The sequence below is a fragment of the Aedes aegypti genome, chromosome 2, assembly GCF_002204515.2.
Source record: "Aedes aegypti strain LVP_AGWG chromosome 2, AaegL5.0 Primary Assembly, whole genome shotgun sequence".
Classification (NCBI taxonomy): Eukaryota; Metazoa; Arthropoda; class Insecta; order Diptera; family Culicidae; genus Aedes; species Aedes aegypti.
The window spans coordinates 174357178-174378952 of NC_035108.1; the positions used below are offsets into that span (position 1 = coordinate 174357178).

At 36.7% G+C, this 21775-nt stretch overlaps 3 protein-coding genes across 7 annotated transcripts; 2 read left to right on the forward strand and 1 right to left on the reverse strand.

The window, feature by feature from the left end:
* The first annotated feature begins 1777 nt into the window (after positions 1-1777).
* LOC5566033 (esterase B1) lies at positions 1778-8480 on the forward strand. 5 transcript variants are annotated; one of them, XM_021843193.1, is made up of 4 exons: positions 1778-1866; positions 2536-2903; positions 2964-3950; positions 8094-8463. In XM_021843193.1, exons 2-4 carry the CDS (start codon positions 2536-2538, stop codon positions 8398-8400), a joined length of 1662 nt encoding a protein of 553 aa, XP_021698885.1. In that variant the 5' UTR covers positions 1778-1866; the 3' UTR covers positions 8401-8463. The 5 variants fall into 5 exon arrangements, with proteins under 5 accessions (XP_021698885.1, XP_021698883.1, XP_021698886.1 ...); XM_021843191.1 differs by lacking the exon at positions 1778-1866 and adding an exon at positions 1915-2090 and having other exon boundaries at positions 8094-8480; XM_021843194.1 differs by lacking the exon at positions 1778-1866 and adding an exon at positions 2156-2477.
* Positions 1865-20383, forward strand: LOC5566007 (esterase B1). The gene is made up of 5 exons (XM_021843196.1): positions 1865-2003; positions 18184-18274; positions 18352-19175; positions 19249-19717; positions 19776-20383. The coding sequence occupies exons 3-5, from the start codon at positions 18413-18415 to the stop codon at positions 20197-20199; spliced, it is 1656 nt and encodes a 551-aa protein (XP_021698888.1). The 5' UTR covers positions 1865-2003; positions 18184-18274; positions 18352-18412; the 3' UTR covers positions 20200-20383.
* Positions 8422-18177, reverse strand: LOC5566029 (venom carboxylesterase-6). The gene is made up of 6 exons (XM_001650324.3): positions 17864-18177; positions 9746-10236; positions 9547-9686; positions 9018-9489; positions 8835-8957; positions 8422-8768 (listed from the first exon to the last, which is right to left on the reverse strand). Exons 1-6 carry the CDS (start codon positions 18101-18103, stop codon positions 8492-8494), a joined length of 1743 nt encoding a protein of 580 aa, XP_001650374.3. The 5' UTR covers positions 18104-18177; the 3' UTR covers positions 8422-8491.
* Positions 20384-21775: the final 1392 nt, after the last annotated feature.

Genomic DNA, 21775 nt, shown 5'->3' on the forward strand with positions numbered 1-21775 from the left:
ATATCACCGCCCACCCAGCAAAGAAAATCATCCTTTGACTTTACCTTCCTTGGGAAAAATCTTACCGCATTTGATATTTGCGTTTCGCACCAAATTTTAAAAGAGGACGATTATTTTGCTTTGCTTCTAATGTGGATCAATTACAGTCCAGTTTTCTTGACCCATTGGCACCTATTAATGGGTCAATTTTTATATTCACATTGATCAGTGATCTATATAAATAAAAATGGTATGGTGTTTGTATGTAACGAAATGACTTACAAATGGGTCTACGGATTTGCATGATTCTTTCTCCGCTTCGTTCGACAAGAGTTCCGACGTGTTAGTGTGAATCAAAATTTAAGGATATTCACCAAAAAAGTCGAAAAAGCGAGAATGAACTGTCATTTTGTATGGGGTGATTCAAATCGTTTTCCTACAGCCTACTTGATGGCAAGACAAAGTTTGCCGGGACCACTAGTAAATAAATAAATTTCGAATATTGTTTAACAATTGCAAATCCATCATTCAAAAACGTACCGTTTGTCTCATATTCCGAACATTTAAGGCCAACAGTGTCTTCAAATGCATCTGATTGGCATAAATTGACTGATATTTGTGTAAATTTTATTTTCTCCGCAAAATTTAACTGTCAGCTGTTGGGTGTGCCGATAGTAATGTTGATTTAATTAGTTTTAGTATTGTTTTTACGTAAAAGCATGGAACAACATTTTGATTCAAATTCAGAATATGATTGATTCAAATTCCGAACAGCACGAATAAATCGTATTCAAATGAATAATTTCGCAAATAAATTTATCTGAGCTTGTTCTACTGGTCTCAATCTAGAGAATCATCACTACTCCCGCGGAATAAATTATATTGAAGGCGTTAAAATTGAATTGCAATTGACTACCATTTCCTTGTTATTTGGTGACATATTTCAGCGAAATATTTCAACCAAATCGCCATACAATAACCAAGTGTTCGGAAGATGAGTATGTTCGGAATCTGAGACAAAACTGTATTCCCATACTGAAGATAATTTTTCAAGTCAAATTACGAGTGTTATTCAATAATCAGCATATGCATTTTTGGCCCAATTTCTTAAGACAAATTATACAATTCACAATTTCAATTACGATCAACCGTTTCTATAACAGATATAAATGTATTTTCATCAAAATAATTAAGAGTTCCATCATGAAGTAAAGATCATTGCATACATCTAGACGTTCGAACGATATGTGAAATATGTAAATTTTTATGGTTAACCAAATACTCGATGTAAAAAATCAAATGACGAAAGTTTGATGGTGTTAAATTACATCCAATATGACTGAATGTTATCCGTACAGTATTCAGTTCAATGTAGCGGAAAATTACGTCATTTCTAACTAAAATTTACGTAATTTTTCCTGCTTCAATATGTCGGGCACAAATTACGTAAATTTAAATGATTTTTCTTAGCTTGTAGATATCTTAGCTAATATGCATCAGAGGTTTTAAATGTTAATTTGTATATTTTGAGTAAATTATATTGAACATTAAACATTGCCCTTTGCCGCCACATGACTAAGTTTATGATTACCTTCGTACTTCGTTCCACAAGCGTAATTGCGCGCTTTCAAGTCTTCACATCTGGCTTCACGTCGGCGTTTTGAGCATGTTCACTTCGTTATGCTTTCATCGTAGCTTGTGGAGTTCATTCCAATCCATATCAACCGTATTTGATGTTCCTACCTCATTCATTATGTGCGAGCACGTACTTCGCTGTGTCACTCGTGTCTTGCTAGAAAATTAAAGCAGTAGTAGAATAACCTTCCCCTCAAACGCACTTGGAAAGATCGAAGTCCACAACAATTCACAGTCGTATATGACTCTAGTGTTAGTACACGTATTTTGGTTTATAAAAATCATCATTTAAACATAATTGTTGTCATTGGAAGTTTATAACGAGAGCAAATCCTGCTGATATCTGGCATAAAGAAACGCATCTAAAATTTACGAAAAGGGTGTCTGTCGTAAGTGGTGTTAAAATGCTATATGGTATAAGGTCATTAAGCTGCAAGTTGCTACGTCACATCGAAATTGGTACTAGTGCTCGATCGGCAAGTATTGATAATTATGATAAGTTTTTGGAATGTTTTAGATTTCAAAATTTGCCTGCTTACTTAAGTTTCGTTTTCAGTGGAGATTTACAACAGCATTCGATAATATTGATTTATGTTGATTGAACTTTGACTCGATGTATGATGTACGAATGTGCGTGTGAATGGTGGCGGATGGGCCATTACTAATCCTTATGCATTATACGTAATTATTTGCAACTTGTTGAACACTGAACCAGTTCGCATGATAAGATTAACAATTTTATCATCGCGAACTCAAGTCAACGGTCAGTACCTTAAGAAGTTTTGTGCGGTGCAGGTGTGTCGGTAATGAGAGTTAACTTTGTGTCAAAATCTTTCATACTATTGAGCAGTCTTTGAAGGCTAGTAGGGTGGTCTCGAAAGAACTTCATATCATCTTTGTTTAAAATTGAATATCCCACAGATGAGCGCGGCTAATCGCATTAATGTTAAGGTACACCAGGGCACCGTATCTGGTGTCCGGGAGAAACTGCCCAATGGAAACGAATCATTTGCATTTCGCGGAATTCCGTACGCTAAGCCACCCGTCGGAGAGTTGCGCTTTAAGGCTCCGCAGCCTTTAGATAAATTCCAGTATCCTATACTGGATTGTAGCTTTGAACGAGATGTGTGCTTCAGTAGGAATATGTTCACGCAAGAAATAGAAGGGTCGGAGGACTGTCTTTACCTCAATGTGTATTCACCGAAGATAGGAAGTGACGATAAGGCACTTCCAGTGATGGTTTTCATCCATGGAGGGGCATTTATGTTTGGCAGTGGTAATAGCGATTGGTAAGTTAGCAAAAAGATTTTGAGCAGTAATCAAATGTCTTAAAAATTTGCTTATTTCAGTTACTCACCGGAATACTTAGTACAAGAAGATGTTGTAGCAGTAACGTTGAACTATCGCCTCGGTACACTAGGATTTACATACCTTCCAAGTCAAGGTATTGAAGGAAATTCTGGATTGAAAGATCAACTGATGGCTTTAAAATGGGTAAAACAAAATATTGCAAAGTTTGGTGGTGATCCAAACAATGTAACGATGTTCGGGGAAAGTGCAGGAGCAGCTTCGGTACATTTGCACTTGCTATCACCTAATTCTAGACAATATTTTCACAAGGCCATCTGTCAGAGTGGTTGCAGTATTATGGAATGGGTTATGCAACGTGATCCAGAGTATAAGGCTAGGACATTGGCCAAGTTGATAGGATGCAAAGGACAGTCTGACGAAGAGGTATATGAAACGTTGATGACATCCTCTACTGCAGATGTCGTTGGCCGGATGGTAAGCGTTTTGACTGACGATGAAAAGATTCGTGGTTTGCCCATGCCTTTTAAGCCGGTTGTAGAGAGCGAGTCTGCTACGGATGCAATTGTAACGAAAGCGCCAATTGACGTTATGAAGACTCCGAATGCCATTCCAAATATCCCGGTGATGATGGGGGTAAATAACAGGGAAGGCACAATAATGTTGCTGGATGGCATTAAAAAGCTTGAGCTTTATGAAAACGACATGGCTCGATTGATACCTAGGACCGTGAACGTTAATCCTGGCACCGTGGCGAGTAACGAGCTGGGAGAGGAAATCAAGAAATTTTACTTTGGTAATCAACCGATTACCACAAAGATGCTTCCACAGTTGGCAGATTTAATGAGCGATTACCACTTTTCAATCTTGGCTAACGTTTGCTGTGAGCTGCACTCTCGGTATCAACATCAGTCACCGCTTTACTACTACAACTTTAGCTTCGATGGAATGTTGAACATGTACAAAAGACTGCTGAATTTGAAGGTTCCCGGAGCGTGCCATGCTGACGAATTATCATATCAATTTCTGTAAGTATATAATATATTTTATTATTGTATAGCACAATACCCAATGAGACAACTATTTTCTTCAGGATAATTTGTTAACAAAAAGAGGCTCTTCAACTGTGATATGTAATAATGGGAATTAATGTGTTGCTCGCGAGCTGTATAGTGCTGTTCAGAATAATAGCAGCGTCAGTTTTGAAGTGCGGGGTCCAATAAGGCGGGAACTGCGCAATATATTACGCCGTCTTCAATTACACTAGCGAGCCAACTCCACGCAATATGCAACATTATGGATGTGTGCAATATTTAGGCTCAAAGTGTGCAATAATATTGCGCATTTCTTTCACCACTGGACTATCGCAGAAGTTTTTACAAGTGCGGGAACGCTAATAAAAGTACGCGATTGTATTGCGCAGTTCCCACCTTATTGGACCCCGCACTTCAGAAGTGCGGGCGGGTTCATAAGTGGGAAGCGTCAAACCCTTTGTTTTCGCCGTTGGCGGGCAAGAAAAGGCAGTGAATCGGTTTCGCGCCAACGAAAATTGTTTACGTTTTATCAAAAGCATGTGCTCTCAACAGGGTTGCTAGTTTGTTTGTTTTATTTGTTTCACGAAAATTGTAATTTTCATTGTAATTAATTTTCAATTGTAATTAATTGTAGCAATGATGCACTCAAGTGCAAATCTGCATTTGGATAGAAAATCCAGTGTAATTTGTCGCGTAAATGTACATTTGAAGAACTTTGGGTATGGATCAATTTGCTTAGAAACATATTTGGAACCACTGCTTGGTGACCTTCGAAGTGCGCTACACAACTTTCCCAATAATCCATTTATCAATGCAAAGCACAATATAGCTTATCCGAAATGACAATTTGGCAAGAAAATACTTTTGTTCGAGAACGAGAAGAGGTTGATAATAGACGTTAGGTGTATGATGTTTTCAGATAAGTTGTTCGTAATTGAGTTTTGCATCTTCTTACAAGATAGTTTTTATTTTTAATATTTCTTTTTGTCAAATCTTATGGTTGCGCGATTTGAAAATGTTATTATGAACAACTTTGCTGAAGACACTATTGATCTAACTCTTTAGCTCAAATAGTAAGTCGTGTGAAAAAGGCACAAAAATTTATGTTTGTACTTAGTTTTGCGAGTATAATAAATAACATAGTAACATGTATAATATATAATATAGTATAATTATCTTACAAGTACCCTTGTTTTGCTTGTTTTGGTATTTTTTTTTTATGAAAATTAGGTGTGTATTTTTCAGCAAACATAAATGGTTGGGTTTGTTTCGGCGAGCGAGCTTTTGCCTCACACATGATCCAATCTCTTGCCCACCGTTGGGTCAATCCATTTGAAAACAAAACAAAAACGGTAAATATTTGGCAGGTTAAATCTTTAAGGAACAACGATTAGAACGGTCGATTTTTGAAGATAATCAAAACCGATTGTTATTAGAAATTGGCTGGAAAATTCATCATTCTATATTTTTTATTTTCAAAAGAACAAGCCCTGTCAATAAGAAGACTCTTGAAAAAAAAAAAAACAAATTATTTCAAATTCAAATTTCAGATATCATAAAAACAATTTTCATTATTTTTTTTTAGAGATTTTTTCAAATTCAAAAGTAATTACAGTCGACTCTCCATATCTCGATGTTCTACATCTCGATATATCTCCCTATGTCGATGATTTTTTCGGATAGATAGCACTGTGGAACACGTTTTTGTCTCAAGTACCAACATTCCGTTATTCACTCAATTAAGGGTTGCTGAATCCATTGCCGTTTTCAAAAATATCACATCACGTCTAGTTTTTGAGATATTAATTGTTGAAAATGCAAAATTTCACTATTGCAGCCAACTTGCATTTGCCAGCTTGTATGGCAATTTATTTGCTTAATTTGTCACAGAATTCAAACTTTATGTGTAAAATGTTACTTATCAACAAAGTTCATAATACTTGAGATGGTAAAAAGTATTTTTTGTTGGTAAGGTACCGCGGGGCAAGTGGGTAAATGGGGTAAGTGAAAAAAAATTTGTATATTTTACCAAATATGTGAATTAACGTTTTAAACTCATTCGTAAACCTTTTAGGCCATTCGGAACATTGTGATAGGTAAAAGATTCCTAAGATTTTTCGACTATTATTGCATAATAGAGCGACAAATAGTCAACCTGTCAATTGTTACTTCGTAACAAGTTGGCGACGTACAATCTTTTTTTAATATTTTCAGTTGAAAAAAGTTGCGAAAAATAATTTTCTGTACCACAGTTGTCATTTCCGACAGTTTCAAACAGAAATAAAAAAAATGTTTAATAATTAATTCGACGTAGACTTAAAACTGACTAAATTCAAACACCGTCAATTTTCTAATCACTTGGGGCTAGTGAAAAGTTTATTATTAGAGATTGAATATTTATGTAGTGTTAGTTCAAAACATAAAAATGGGGTATTGATATAGTAACACAAAAAAGATTCTAAATACCTTATTGAAGGATTCCGTTTCAAGAAATAGTTTCTCCCGGAGAGTTATCCGACGTCATATCTGACATTCTTTAAAACAGATAACGAGCGGTGGATCTACAGAGCAATTGCTCTCCAATGATGCAAGAACTAACGTTGAAAATGTTGTCGGATCATTTGAACAAACTATGTTTGTTGAAAAGAAGAAAACTGAATTGCCAAGAATAAAATTTTCTTTCTTTACATGTAACTTGTGTTATTGTTCATTGGAACTCGTTAAAGTAGATAGAAATTGTTAAAGTAGATAGAAATTGTAAATGTAACTGTTAGTTTTTCAATTTATTGTTCAAAACGACAAACTTTTCACTTGTTCCAAGCCGAGTGAAAAGTAAAGAAACATTTTTCAAAAACTTTTTCTGTTATTTTTTTCTTTAAATTTACATAATTAATTTCGGCTCATCGCTTGTGGAGTCAAGCTTAAAAATATACACGACCTTATTTATTTTGATTTACAGTCTTTATGATGTATATAAACTCAACTATACGATTTCCATTACGCACATGCCCCACAGTACCTTAAAGAAAAGTATTGATTTTTGCCGTATAAGAGAAACGATGAATTTTGTATGGAGATAGCAAGTATGTTGAAAAAAATCAATTTAATCTAAATTTTAACGTACAGTTTCAACTAAATCATATCTAAATTGAAAGTTTAAGTCCAATTTTGCATGCTTGGTGGATTGGATCACAACTTTATATACAACTTTATATACAAGTTAAAAATGGTGATGTGCTGGAACATTTTTGAGAATGACGTCAGATTCAGCGACATGAAATCTACAAGAGACACATTATTTGATCTTTGAGACACGCAAAAATTTCATTTTTGTTACGTTGTGTAATAGTTCAGATAAAGGCATTGCGGGGGAATGTCTAATACTGGAAAGATGAATAATGTTAATTCATATTCCAGTCCAATTTCAGGTGTCATTTAGGTCCTTTAACAACTGTGCCGCTTAGCTTAATCGGTACTATTATGATTTAGGGTCAGCCGTTCAATATGGAATTTATTTTGGAAAACTTACTATTACAATTTTCAAACACCAATTGACCTCTATAAAATATAAATCACATATTACTTTCTTTAGCTTAGTGTTCTTATGAGCACTTCTACAATTGATGATTGAGAGCTTTCTTTGACATTTGCCCATTTTTGCAATCGTAAATCGTTGGATGTTGAGAAAATTTTCACAACGAAATGACTCTTAAGCTTTAGCATGGTCTTGCTGTATAGCTGCACGTATACCACTTCTGCTATTTTATCCCCAATCGGAAATCTTACGATGAAGAACATTGTAGATGATCACGAAGCAATCCGATAAATCCTTACTGTCATCTGACACTCATTAAAAAATTATAGCATTTGAAATCACTTTCACTTATTGAAATTGTAAATTAAAAAATGTTTTATGCATTAGTTGTTTGATCGACGTCAAAAATTATAATTTTTATATCTCTAATTATTAGATTCTTATGAACCATGCAAAATTTGCAGCAAATCACTTCGAAGATTTTTGGAATTTTATGCACAAGCAATACATTTGCCAAAATAATTATTTTTACTTTAAACTAAGTTATACAAGACTCCGTGGTGAAATCCTGACTCAAATAGTTTTATTTTATTGCATTTCAGATTTCGGATGGCTCCAGTCGAGGTAGAACCTGAGTCCCCGGAGGCTCGTGTGCGCTACTACATGTGTCGCATGTGGACCAACTTTGCCAAGTATGGGAACCCGACTCCCCCGGAGGACAGCACGCTTCCTTATCGGTGGGATCCGGTTGGGAAGATTGCGGCCGAATCGAAAGAGGATTTCCAACTAAATTGTTTGGATATCACCGAGGAACCGAAAATGATCACGAATCCGGATAAGCATAGGATGGACTTTTGGCGATCGGTCTACAGGCGTTTTAACGAGGGAATGTTGAAAGTGAAATTGTAATCATCCGGTTCTGGAAATGTATAGGTATTTTTGAAGTTTATAAGTAAAATTGATATTAAAATAGTTTTTTTTTGTATAAACTATGTTGTTTCTATTCACAGTAAGAATCGCATTGAGTTTCACCATATTTCCTGAAAATATTGTCCCAAAAATCAAATCTACTGGAAAATGGATTGTTCACTACTGAAAGATTATCACAAATCTCTAAAGCTTTCAATACAAATCGAGTTTTGTCATCATGCAGAGGTATTTGTGGCCATTCCTGTGATGGTTCGCCAAATTTGGCAAAGTTCGTCCAAAGATGACACATCCTTCGTCGCTTTGCCATTGATTGGGGGCTCACCGCTTGTGTGTTGAAGAACGATGACCTGTGTGCAAATTCGTTTGAATTCAATGGTTAGCTATAGGTAAATATGAAATTTGTTCGAACTTACTCAAAAAGATAGCAGAGATCGTCTCCGTGAACAGCTCCAGGACAGTTCTCAGGCGTTTTCGCTAATAGCCGCATTTTGTTCAACTCAGATGTGTAAGAAAAAATATAGAAATAGAGCGGGGCTCTTAAAAAAAGTATTAATTATTATTCTCTAGCATGTTGCTTAACATTTATATTAACTTACGTTTGAAAACGTGAGTGCAGTTTGGCTGATTGGTACCCGGCATATTTATTAGCATTATCACCCAAAATTTGTACCAGAATTGGAACATTGTTTAAAGTTAACGCTTCTCCCTTTAAGAAAAACTGTTTTATTTCATGGTATATATCACGGAGATTTGGATTATCTTCTTTGTGAAATGCAAAAGGAACCAGCTGATCCGTTATGCTTGTTGTATACTGCTCCATATTATCAATTACGTGATTGGCGAGACCAGCTCCTTCTTCATTTGTGATACCCATAATGATTGGAATGTCCTTAGCGAATTGCTGTTTCACTAGATTCATGTGATTATCCGTTATAACTGGATCATCTGAACCGGGCTTCTCTATCACAGGTGTGAAAGGAAAGTTTACTAATACGTTTCTTTCCCGGTCAGACATAACTTCATATTGAATTTCAGTTAGCTCCTTCGGAGATGCTTTCATCAAAGTGTCTATGGATGAAATTTGGTATTATTTTCTGAATTACGAATTTAAGTGGTCAAAAATACCGTAGATCAACCTGTCATCGTCATCAGATGGACACCCTAGAAGGGTCGCCAGCTTTCGTGAACGTTCTTCAGGATTTCTCTGAAAGACCCATTGATTGAAAGCAGTCCCGCTTTGAGCGATTACTTTATGAAAATACTGTCTATAAACAAAAAATGTGAAAATACTGAACATTTACATTAGCTGAATTGTAGACCTTACCGAGAAATCTCCGAGAGGTAATGCAGATGCACGGATGCACCTCCTGCACTTTGTCCAAAAATTGTGACATTATTGGGATCCCCTCCGAAAGCCGATATATTGTCACCAACCCATCGAAAAGCCATTCTCTGATCTTTCAGTCCCATATTGCCGTAAATTCCCATTGACGGTAGGCAGAGAAAGCCAAGTGGTCCTAGCCGGTAGTTGACGGTGACCACGACGACTCCTTCCTGGACCAGGTGTTTGGGATTGTACATAGATGATTGGGCACTTCCGCTAACGAAGCCCCCACCATGGATCCATATCATGACGGGTAACTTTTTGTCAGTTTCACATTTGGGGCTTTGTTGGGCCGGTGAATACACGTTCAAATATAGACAGCTCTCCGACATGCGGTCGTTCGGTAGATAGTTGTCGACTGTGTAACAACCCGGTCCATCTTGTGTGCAGTCCAGTATTTCATTCGTGAGCTTTTCAAGCGGGCGGGGAGGCTGTTAAGTATATATTTATGATAATAAAATAGTTTTTTGAATTATTTTATGAATTAAATTAATTATGTTTCAATAGTTTTGTGTTAATGATCATGAAAAAAACATTTTTTAAGTACTAAATTAAAACCGTAAATTACCGTAAAAAATGAACAGTACAATAGCTGTAAGTTTGATCAATTTTAAATGATGGGCTTTGCGAACAAAATGTTTTAATGTTAAATTTAGCTAAAGTGAAAAAAATAACAAAATTTAACAGCTGAGAAGCAAACTTTATCCCAATGGTGGCGAGCTGCCAAGACGAAAACAGAATTGGCTTGGAGAATGTTGGGTACTCAACTCGTTTGGGGATTTTACTCGGGAGGCAAATCGTTGCACTTACCTTTTACAGCAGTACCACTCGGCTCACGATCTCGTGGAAGGAGAGAAAGGAAAGGGAAAAAAATGCCAACCGATCGCCTCGTGGTAAATGCTGGACATGGCGTACCATTTTTGGTACTTCAGGAACCTGAAGGAAGGCAATAGAGTGGTTCTTCACCTCCTTCCCAGCAACCCCTCGCGGTATTGGTCGGGGTACGAGTAACCTTAGGGAAGATCGGTTAACTACCCCTGATAGGAACTTTGGTCGTATGCTGAAAGGGGAGGGGGTGGGGTTTGCTTCTGCAAACCTGAAGCGTGTGTAAGAGTTAGGAGCGGCTCACAACAGCGTCTGTTCCCCATGTCAGGGGCGGCTGATCCTCGTTCAAGTGCCAGAGAAGGATTCTTAACTAAACTACGTACTATGATTCTCCGAACATTTAGGGGGAATATTCCTCTAGAAATCTAGGGGGTTGGTGTCAGGCCCTCGACCACTTTTTGTTCGATGGACGTCAGAACCTATCGTGGAACACAGTTCAAGAAACGATTGATTCGACGAGGAATGTCAGGAAGTTTTGGAGGAAAAAAATGCAGCGCAGGCAGCACAGCTGCAGCATGGTATGCGGTAAAACGTTGTCAAATACAGATTGAAGCAGAAACAGCAAACCCGGGATAAAAAGCGCTGCCTGGAAGAGATGAAATGCCAAGAGACGAAGTTGCTTTGCCGCTTTCAAGAAACGCGAAAGTTCTATCAAAAGCTCAACGCATCCGGCAAAGGCTTCATGCCGCGAGCTGAAAAGTGCCGGGATAAGGATGGACGCGAGGTGATCGAAAGATGGATGCAGCACTACGACGAACACTTGAATGGTGTAGAGAGCACAGACACAGAAAGTCAGGACAGCGAAGGTGATGGCTATGACAGTACAGCAGACAGTGAAAACCAACCAGCTCCCACGATGGGGAAGGCACGATGGAAGGATGCCATTTAACAGCTCAAGACTATAAAGACACTTTGTTACCCATGGTATTATCTTGTAACACAAAAATATGTAAGTCTTATGTTACGTATAATAAATAAACAAACAAACAAGAACAACAAGGCCACTGGCAAGGATGGTATAGGAGCCGAACTCATCAAGAGAGATTGGCTGCTTGTTTGCATCGGTTACTAGTTACTGAGCCGTCTGATTTGAAAACGGGTTTTCTTCAAAGTTATAGCTGATGAATGTATCTTACATTATCAACGTAGCTCTAATCCCCAAGAGCACATGAGAAAACACTATGACCGATAGAATAATTTGCTTGCTTTTCTTATAGTTATTCCCATATAAACTATGGAGGGCTTGTGCAGTCTCAATTTTCATCCGAATGAGCTCAAATTTTAGGAGCACACTCAGAATTTGATCTTGAATCTAATGAGCCGTGTGGAGCAAAAAAAGATTTTTTAAACCACTCTGATGCCTCATCTACTAAAAGGACGACAAAATGGAATGTGAAAGTTATTGTGCAAACACTATCCTAAATGCCTTCAAAGTGCTATCCCAGACTTGAGGAAAAAATCAGCGATTGGAATCTATGACAAAAGGTCCAAAGACAAAAGGTCGAAAGGACAGAACGTCGAAAGACAAAAGGTCGAAAGGACAAAAGGTCGAAGAACAAAAAAGAAGGGACAAAATGGCGAAAAAAAATTTCAAAGAAGGAAAAATTTCCCACCGAGCAAATCAGTTTTGACCTTTTGTCCTTTCGACCTTTTCTCTTTCAACCTTTTGTCCATAAACCATATCTCGATATCCTGCTTGTCTTGATATCTCCATATCTCGATGTGATTTTTATTCCCGATTTTTTGATATGCCCATCATTTTCCTTATTTTTCTGACAATGGTGGGAGTATTCATTAAAAATATGTTCTTTGTCTCGATCTCTCCCTATCTCGATGGTCCCTTCGATATCGAGATACGGAAAGTCGACTGTATAAATTGTGTTTTGCTATTGTTTTTATTTTAAATAATACTAACCTCAATCACAGTAATGTTAAATAGAATCGAGAATGATTACTTAAAGATAGTGCTGTTAAATGTAACATTTCTTGGGAAATCTAAATGCTAATTACACAAGCGATATATGGCATCGGTTATTATGATCAACAGACAGCAATTCAGAATTGTTTATGGAAACATCCATTTTGCGATGACATTTTGTATGAGGAAGAAAGATATAAGCAATATTCAATTGTCACGTGATATTCGTGACATTTAACAGCACTGCTTTGAGGTTTGGTTACCATAATATTGGACCACACTAGTGTTATGACATGGTTGTTGTTAAATAACAAAATAAAAAATACAGCTTGAAATCAAACTTTCAAGATTGCACTGAAAGATCAAAGTCACTAATCTGGGGAAAGAAGTATCTAACGACGGTGCACTAGCAGAAAGCTTAACTCAAAAGCGGTCGCGCATTCAGCCATTGCCGACACCACCTCGCTCGAGCTGTGCATGAAAAGCGAACTTTTTTCAGGGTGCGTGTACTCAGTACACGCATGCGACCGATCTTGGGTTACAAATAAGAAGATCAGGACCTTCTCTCAACCTCAACCTTAAGGCCGTCTTCAGTGTCGTGTAATACACTCGACATGAAGAAATCCATCGTATGCACATATTATATATTTAAACTAGGTACAGGGGATACGTAAAATGATTGGAATAGGCAAAAATTTGTCTAAATTCAAATGGTCATAACTTTTTGAAAAATGAATGAAAATGGATGTATTCTGAAGCATTCGACTGTTGGTCTAGTTTCAGAAATTTGTCTGGCCATGCATTGGCCTCAGGACCACCGGAGTTGTTCCGTATTTTCCGAAGTCATGTCCAAATAACGTTTTTTTCACTTGTATTTTTATGCGATGTGAAGTTATATAGATGTTTACAATTTACCAATAAACTAGATCCTTTTGAAAATTGAATGCCGCCGGACGCATTAAGATACGTTGATTAACTTCCGAAAAATGGCCATGTTTGTATACTGGTTCCCGAAAATATTATCAGTCATGTTTGTATTTTCCAATCATGTACAGTCAGGTCTCCTATTAGACACATGGTTGGGGGCGTTATAGGAATCTGCGATATAGGAGACCCAGGGCTTATGGGATTATATCACTTTGGGGGTGTTGTTGAATATCTCGTATGCCAAAAGAGATAGCACAGTTCTGTCTTCGGCGAAGTTTCAGTGCTAAGTACGATCTACCTTTAGGAGTTGAGGATCATCCTTTTAGTTGAGAACTTGGCCGGTAAGGGCGCTTTTTCTGATTTGCACTTTATGAACCATGAGGGATAAGAATGCAAAAATTTGTAACATATGATATCACTAGATCCTGATGTTTTGGAAGGTTGGTGTCTTCGGAAGAGTTGTTCAGTAGCTCAAGGACTGACATGCGGTAGTTATTCTGATTCGGAATTACGCCACCAGGCGGCGCTAGTGGGCAAATAATTTGTGTTTCGCGCATAGCTCAGTAGCTTGACCATTTAGAAAGATGGCGTCTTCGGCAAAGTTGCTCAGTATCACAAGGACTAACATTATATGAGCCGAAAGTTTCGAAATTTTGCCCCTAGGTGGCGCTAGTGAGCATGGAATTTTTGTATTGCGCATAGCTCAGTAGCCTGACCACTTAGAAAGATGGTGACTTCGACAAAGTTGTTCAGTATCACAAGGGCTAACATTATTTGAGGCGAAAGTTTCGAAATTTTGCCACTAGACGGCGCTAGTGAGCAAAGAATTTTTGTTTTGCGGATAGCTCAGTAGCCTGACCTGCCTCGCAGAGGAGTTTCTATCAAGTCTGATTATATGGATGAATTGACTATCATAGTAACCTGGTTTATACGCTAAACTATGGACCGATGCACGAGTTCACTTTGAGACGTTTGAGCGGTGCTGTGTTATTTACGTGACCATGGCAACGAATGAATTCGGCACCGCTCAAACGTCAAACTAGTGAACTCGTGAGTTGTTCCATTCAATTAAACAGTAGGCAAACCGAGTGATAAGTTGATGTATGTGCTCACGTCATTACGTTTTTCTCTTATAGGGAAAGTGTACCAGTTATGGCCATAGTGGTTCTCTATTTGGCCATATGTGAAATTTCACTGACTTTTACATTTTTAATCTTTTTGAATGTTTTAACATCAATATATATCCTATATCTTACTGCTAGAACAAACAAAACTTTTCAAAATGTGAAGACATTCAAGTTATCACGTATGGCGAAATAGGGAACCACTATGGCCATAACTAGTACACCTACCTTAATTCAAATTTTTCGGAACAAAAAGAAGTTGTTCGCATGTCCAACGAGAGTATGATCAAATAAATAATGCATATCAATGGAAAAATGCAATTTGGTAATATCGGCGCATACGTAGACTATGCAAACATGGGCAGAAAAGGTGGCAACACAAATAATATATTTCTACATTTCGCATTATGTAAGTTAACGCAAGGTTTGATCATTCAATATGAATCATATGGAAAGTTCAACAAGTAATATATTTTTGTTTGCAAGGTAGTTATTTGTTATTTGCAAGGTACCGTTTTGATTCATATCACGGACAACTTCAAATTCCGGACACTCTACTTTGTATGGGAAACATTTCACACGAAATGTATCAATATTTGCCGTTCGAAAGTTCTCACTTTCGAAGCTCGTTTTGATAAGCATTTTCCTTAGATATCTACGAAAATTGATAATGCCCAACTACCTTAGGTGTCTCTCTAGTGGTTTGACAATTTCAATTGATGATTTTACTTTTCTATTTATGATTTGTTTGACCTGTCTGGAATTCGAATCGGAGTGTTCGGAATATGGGGCAAAAGCGATGGAGCGTCCGGAATAAGAATCATGATAAGTTCACACATTTCTATTTACTTAAAATCATTTATGTTGCGGAATCAAAATCTTCACTCACCATTCGAAAGTTTAGTGTTTTGAAGGTTCAATAATGCAGAGGAATCATACGGAATGGTTTATTTTACATGCTTTTTGATGAGTTCTACTTTAATGATGCCTTAAGTGTCCGTAATATGAATCAAAATGGTATTTCTTAAAAACTTAAAACACTGAAGCATAATACTATATATTAACATATTAATTTTCGTTCTTTTGACGAATATCCATCCCTGGTATCCAATTCATAAACTGGCTTCCACTTCAATTCAGCGGTTTTCGTCTCAACTCGTCAAAAAGTGTGAATGTGGGGAAATGTATATGTTAATCATCTTATTGTGCAAAAAAATTAATGTTCAATCCTTACCGATTTAATTGAGATTCGGAACTAAAAATTGAGTGTTTCAATATTTGTTTCCAAAAGATCACATTTTTGGATGATTTTGACATGAATCTAGATATCTGAAATACAAATGTTACAAAATGCTTATAACATCGTTTAGAAATATTATAATTCAACTCACCCGAGAAATATGTTTCTTTATTTTGGAAACTTTCTTAGAATAAAAAATAAATTAAACGCCAACTTGCAAATAACTCAAAATTAAGTAGTAATACTTCAAGGTTGAGTTAGCTGTATTCAAAAGTCAGAAAAAAAATAATAGCCAAATTGGTAGTGTTAGAGCAGTACCATATTTTGAAAACTTTTATTATTATCTTTATTAAAGAGAATTTCGCTTCACCGAGTAGCTTTATTTATTTAGTATAACAATGGAAAACATAAATTTTAATATAGCTAGTAAAAATTGTTTTTGTTATGCTTTTTTACGATGTTTATATTAAGATTCCTATTGGAATTCAAGTTAGTTGTAAAACGCCAATGCATTTGCTGTAAAAATATAAATTAAAAATATATATGAAAGCAAAGCACTTTGGAAGTTACTCCGTGTTATGGTACTTTATTTATTAATTATATTTGTGATACATTGCAAACAAGCAAAGGACTTTGCTTAGTTGTGTGGTTCGCTTCAAAATGTATTAATTAAATCAAACAATTCTCCTTTATTTGTAAGTAGCTGAATAGAAATAATAAAATAACAGAAATGTAATTATATAGAAATAGAAGTTCTTGTTTTCAAATGTTTAAGATTCAGACCTGCAAAATGGTGCGTATGATCTAAATTTGAGTTGGATATAAAGTAATACTAATTTATATTTTTAGCCCGGGCTGAGAATCTAGAGTTCCTCATACCAAAATCCAGAGCTGCCGAGACTCGAGTCGCGCAATGTATAGTAGAGAAAACCAACCAAACCTGCTGTAATTGCTTCTATTTTATATCACAGCATAATTCATTTTCTTATAAGCTCACTCATTTACAGGAGTGTACTTTGACCTACGTATCGAGCAATGAGAACCTCCACCCAGATTTCTTTGTAATCGGTGCCACAGGAAAGCGGATGAGTTTACAGAAGCTGTCATGCATATCGTCCCTACTCTTGTTTTGCTTCCAAAATTCAACGACGAATTCTTCAATCTAAATAATGATAAGGCATTTTTAAGTGAAAATTATCGAACTAAATAAAAAATAATATTTTGCAAATATATATTGACTCTATTCAAGGTATGCGCATTTGCATTTAGATTGGAATACCGATAAATCTAAATGCATTATGCGTGGACCTTGATGAATTAATAATATCCAATAATACAAGCAGCTAGATATATTAACTACTCGGCATTCTTTATTTTAAATGCAATTAATGGTTGAATATTCCACTTCGAATTCTATTTATCGTTACCACGTCTAATAGTAAAATTTACTACATGATTGTCGTTGCTTTGAATGCAAGAGATGATTGAAAGAATAACTTTTCTTGGTTTTCAACATAACCATGGAACATGGTGATTTACACTGCTTACCTCTTATTTCGCCAGCATGGTAAAATAAGACGACAAATTGTGATTGAAATGAATGCAGTGGGTAGTCTGCACAAAAGAAGTGGTGCTGTGCATTTATTTTAAACTATCAACATGGTAATTTTTACCGCAATGCTGTTTTCAGTGTAGTTGAATAGCCTTCAGATTTGTGGGAACGAATTAAATTCGTTACACGTAAAAGTTGATGCGTGGTCGAATGTCCATGTCAAAATTCGAACTGTTTATTAGTAAAAATTGGATTTCCGTTGATCATTCTGTTCAAAATGATTTTCAAAACAAGTTCACCTATCCATTTTTTTTTTCAATAATACATGTACATATCCTGTACATTTAATAATTATTTTTCGATCTGTATGATTTCAACGGTTAGGATTTAAAATTAAATTTGCCAAAATTACCTTAAACCTCAGTTCACCAACGGGTGCTTGAGCGTATGGAATCCCTTTAAAGACGTACATGTTTCCTCCATTGGGCAGCCGTTCAATTATTCCACGCAACGTCCCAGCTTTAATTTGAGCTATTACTCTCGTGTCACATTGTCCATCGCCCTGGGTAGTAGCATCACTACTTGACATACACTTCTCTGCCACTGACGCATCTGGTGAACCACAATCTAATTTACCGTCTTCGATATCCATCCCAAGAGAAGCTTCAACTGCAACTAAATGAGTATGGTTGATTGTTATTTTCTGACTGTTTTTTATTGCTCTATTTCTAGGCCAGAGCGTCCAACAGTATTCAGCGTCGTGGTGGATAGACGAAACAAATGGAAACGATTGCGGTTGGAGATTGTGAAACCAGATAATGCAGTACGTACCTCTACATGTGACTTTATCTCGTTCGAGTGATAATGCCTTAGTACATAATTGAGAGCAACTCTTTCCAGTCGACGTTCTGTTATGGTCGTTATTTAGTGGTTCAGATTTGTTTTGGAGACAGCAGAGTAAATGTCGGAGAAACGGCCAATAGTTCAAATTAGACCAGGAAAGGTCGCCGGATTGAAGGGTACATTGCCCAATGGCGAAAAATGGTACCGTTACAAAGGTATACCATATGCAAAGCCCCCTGTTGGATGCCTGCGCTTCAAACCACCTGAACCGTTAGAAACATTTGGAGGTCAAATTTTGGATTGTAGCATTGAAGGGAACGTATGCTACAGTTATAGTTATATGCCACCTGATGCTGTCGCTTCTGAAGATTGCTTATTTTTAAACGTGTACACGCCCATTGGTCCAACCACATCAATCAAAGATAAGTTGCCGGTTATGGTTTGGATTCACGGAGGTGCTTTTTGTACCGGGAGTGGCGATTCCGCACTATATAATCCAGAATATTTGGTCCAGGAAGGAGTAGTAGTGGTGACCTTCAATTATCGCCTTGGACCACTTGGATTCCTATGCCTTCCCACGTTTGGTATTTATGGAAATATGGGTCTTAAAGACCAACTTTTGGTGATGAAATGGGTGCATAGCAATATTTTGGCGTTTGGAGGCGATAAAACTAATGTTACACTTTTTGGAATGAGTGCTGGAAGTATATCTACTCACTTACATACTCTCAGCGATGAATCTACTAAATATTTCCATAAAGCCATTTGCCAATCTGGTGTTGCTACCAGCTCTAGGATATTGCAGATCGATCCAGAAGTTAAGGCTCGTCGATTAGCTCAACATATTGGGTGCCGCGGGAACACAGACCAGGAGATTTATGGTAAGATTATTAAGTTGATATTAAAACAATAAAGTCAACACGGGTTTTAAGTAAATAATTTCTTTATTTGTAGAATTCCTTCACTACATGCCTGCAGAAGTCATCTGCTCCAAGCAGATGGGTGCTTTAATTGAACACGAACAATCCCTCGACGTGTTCTATCCTTTTGTACCTGTTATAGAAGTACCAGAATCTGATCAACCATTCCTCACCGAAAATGTATTGAATCTCACAAAGAACCCAAATCGGGTCTCAATTCCTATCATATTTGGCGTAAACAACGAAGAACTGTCCTATAAAGTCAATTCTCTTTTGAAGAATTTAGATCTGTACAGAAGCGAACCTCAGAGATTTCTTCCAGACTCGTTGGAATTACCGGAAGCAATGGCAAAACCAGTTGCTTGCAAGGTTCTCAAATTTTACACAGGCCATAGTGAACCAACTGTCGAAAAAGTTTCCGAACTGACTCGGCTACTTTCCGATATCTTCTATGTTTTGCCAACACTCATGTCTTTGGAGCTACAACGAAAGCATCATCCATCGTAAGTGTATGTAACTAGCCGTATGATAATAATTCTTTGATATTTATTGTTTTTCAAGCACTCCACTCTATTTCTACCAATTTTCGATGGAAGACGAGTTAAATAAATACCGACGACTGTGGAACGTTCCAGACTATATTCGAGGAGCGTGTCATGGTGATGAACTGTGCTATCTGCTCAGTTCTTCATATTTCTACACAAGGGCCGTAAAGAAGGAGAGCATGGCGGATCGGTTCCGTGCGAAAATGTGCAAACTGTGGACCAATTTTGCAAAAACAGGCAATCCAACGTCAACTGGAATGGAATGCACTTGGCTACCATACGAATCATCGAATGATTGTAACGATAATGTGCCGATTAACTGCTTACAAATCGATGAAAAAATAGAGATGGTGGAAAATCCATTCCGAGAAGTGTTAAACTTTTGGAAGAATCTCTATCATAGATATAATGGATCATTTCTGGAACCAAAGCTGATGTAAGATAGTATTGTTACTTTTATTTGCATTCAAAAGTTTTTATCGTTATTCTATGACTTAACTAATGTGGGTTTTATCCACCGAATTGTTATATATATCATATTTATTGTACTGTACTGCATAAATCGATATATTTCAACAAATGCTTAAGATTAATAAAGAAATTGAAAATATCCAACAAAACATACTCCGTTTGTGCGTGGTTTGAAAATGTTGAATGGTATCCCTACTTCCTCTTCCGGTGGCATAAGTCGCCATGCTTGCTTGGTTCACCTTGCTATCCAGACCATCTGTTCCATTCACATGTTCATCGTGGTGTTGCTTTCACCTTTCGATACCTCGTGTCTTTTCATCAATGTTAGCCAGAAGTGTCGTCTATCGAAATAACCGTGTTTTTTTCAGTTATTTATTGGTATTATTCCAACTCAGGTAACTCAGATAAGTCAGACGTGAAAATATTGTATAATATTGGCCCAGAATGATGCCTTGAGGAACACCAGCTCTTACAGGAAGTCATTCAGACTTGGAGTTTTGATAATTGACCTGAAGTGTACGATTTGACAGATAACTTTGGATTATTCTAACAATGTATGTTGGAAAATTAAAGTTTTTAACTATATAATCAAGCCTTCATGCCAACATATCGAATGATTTTTCTAAGAGTATGACCAATAAAAATGCTTCTTGAATTGTTGGAAAGAATCAAATTTGTTACACGTAATGAGTGGTCCAATGTCCATGTTGGAATCCGAACTGAATTGAATTTTCATTGATGTGGACCATCATTCTGTTCAAAATTGCCTTTTCAATAAGTTTATTGATGGAGGAAAGCAAGCTGATTGTACGATAGCTGGAAGCTTCTGCAGGATTTTTGTTTATTGTTTTTTTTTTATTAATAGTTCTCACTTCTACCAAACCAGTCTCCCAGGAAATTACAAAAACGTTCTCTAGATTGAGAATGCTTTCGAATTCCTGAGTATCTTGATTTTTAATTGGACTAGTGAGTCCTTAATCAAATTTATGCGCGCTTTTAAACTGCATAGCAAGTTTTTGAGCTTATTGCAAATAGTAATAATTTGTTTCTCTTTTTCAAGGCCGGAATTGGATTCTGAGGTTTTTATTTATTTAGTTTTTGATAATTTTCACAATTTTTGTTTCTCAATTAAGAAAACCGTTTTTTAATTTCTTTTCATAGCAGGATGGTGAGTGCCTTGAAATTTCCTTCTCTTCACGTTTTTAAAATGGATCAAGAGTTTAACATCGTCGTCTATAATCACGGATTCGATTTTTACTTCACATTTTGGAATTGCAAATGCAAGGGGCCATCAACAATGGAATTTGATAAAGTTTCGAGAGTATTGTCAATATTCCAAGCAGCTCGAAAATTATTTATTAAGTGGAGCTGATAGCATTGAGAATCGCTTCATGGGACATTTAAAATGTAACAGGGATAAGATCAGAATCTAAATCAGAGGAAGATATTTTACTATAAGTAGGTGCATTTTCTGATATTTTGATATTTTGTTGGAATTATCCATTAATGAAGAGACGGAATAGGAGTTGCCTGCAGCGGCAGGGG

What these genes read in the sequence shown, in the direction of transcription:
- LOC5566029 (XM_001650324.3), bottom strand. Translation starts at nt 18,103, where the DNA reads ATGGATATCGAAGACGGTAAATTAGATTGTGGTTCACCAGATGCGTCA. An exon ending in TTGGTGAACTGAGGTTTAAG is followed by an intron (nt 10,237 to 17,863) that starts GTAATTTTGGCA and finishes TATACTTAACAG; the next exon opens with CCTCCCCGCCCGCTTGAAAA. An exon ending in CTGCACTCACGTTTTCAAAC is followed by an intron (nt 8,958 to 9,017) that starts GTAAGTTAATAT and finishes ACTTTTTTTAAG; the next exon opens with AGCCCCGCTCTATTTCTATA.
- LOC5566033 (XM_021843191.1), top strand. Translation starts at nt 2,019, where the DNA reads ATGCTATATGGTATAAGGTCATTAAGCTGCAAGTTGCTACGTCACATC. An exon ending in TTGGTACTAGTGCTCGATCG is followed by an intron (nt 2,091 to 2,535) that starts GCAAGTATTGAT and finishes AATATCCCACAG; the next exon opens with ATGAGCGCGGCTAATCGCAT. An exon ending in GAATTATCATATCAATTTCT is followed by an intron (nt 3,951 to 8,093) that starts GTAAGTATATAA and finishes ATTGCATTTCAG; the next exon opens with ATTTCGGATGGCTCCAGTCG.
- LOC5566007 (XM_021843196.1), top strand. Translation starts at nt 18,413, where the DNA reads ATGTCGGAGAAACGGCCAATAGTTCAAATTAGACCAGGAAAGGTCGCC. An exon ending in CACAGACCAGGAGATTTATG is followed by an intron (nt 19,176 to 19,248) that starts GTAAGATTATTA and finishes CTTTATTTGTAG; the next exon opens with AATTCCTTCACTACATGCCT. An exon ending in CAACGAAAGCATCATCCATC is followed by an intron (nt 19,718 to 19,775) that starts GTAAGTGTATGT and finishes TTGTTTTTCAAG; the next exon opens with CACTCCACTCTATTTCTACC.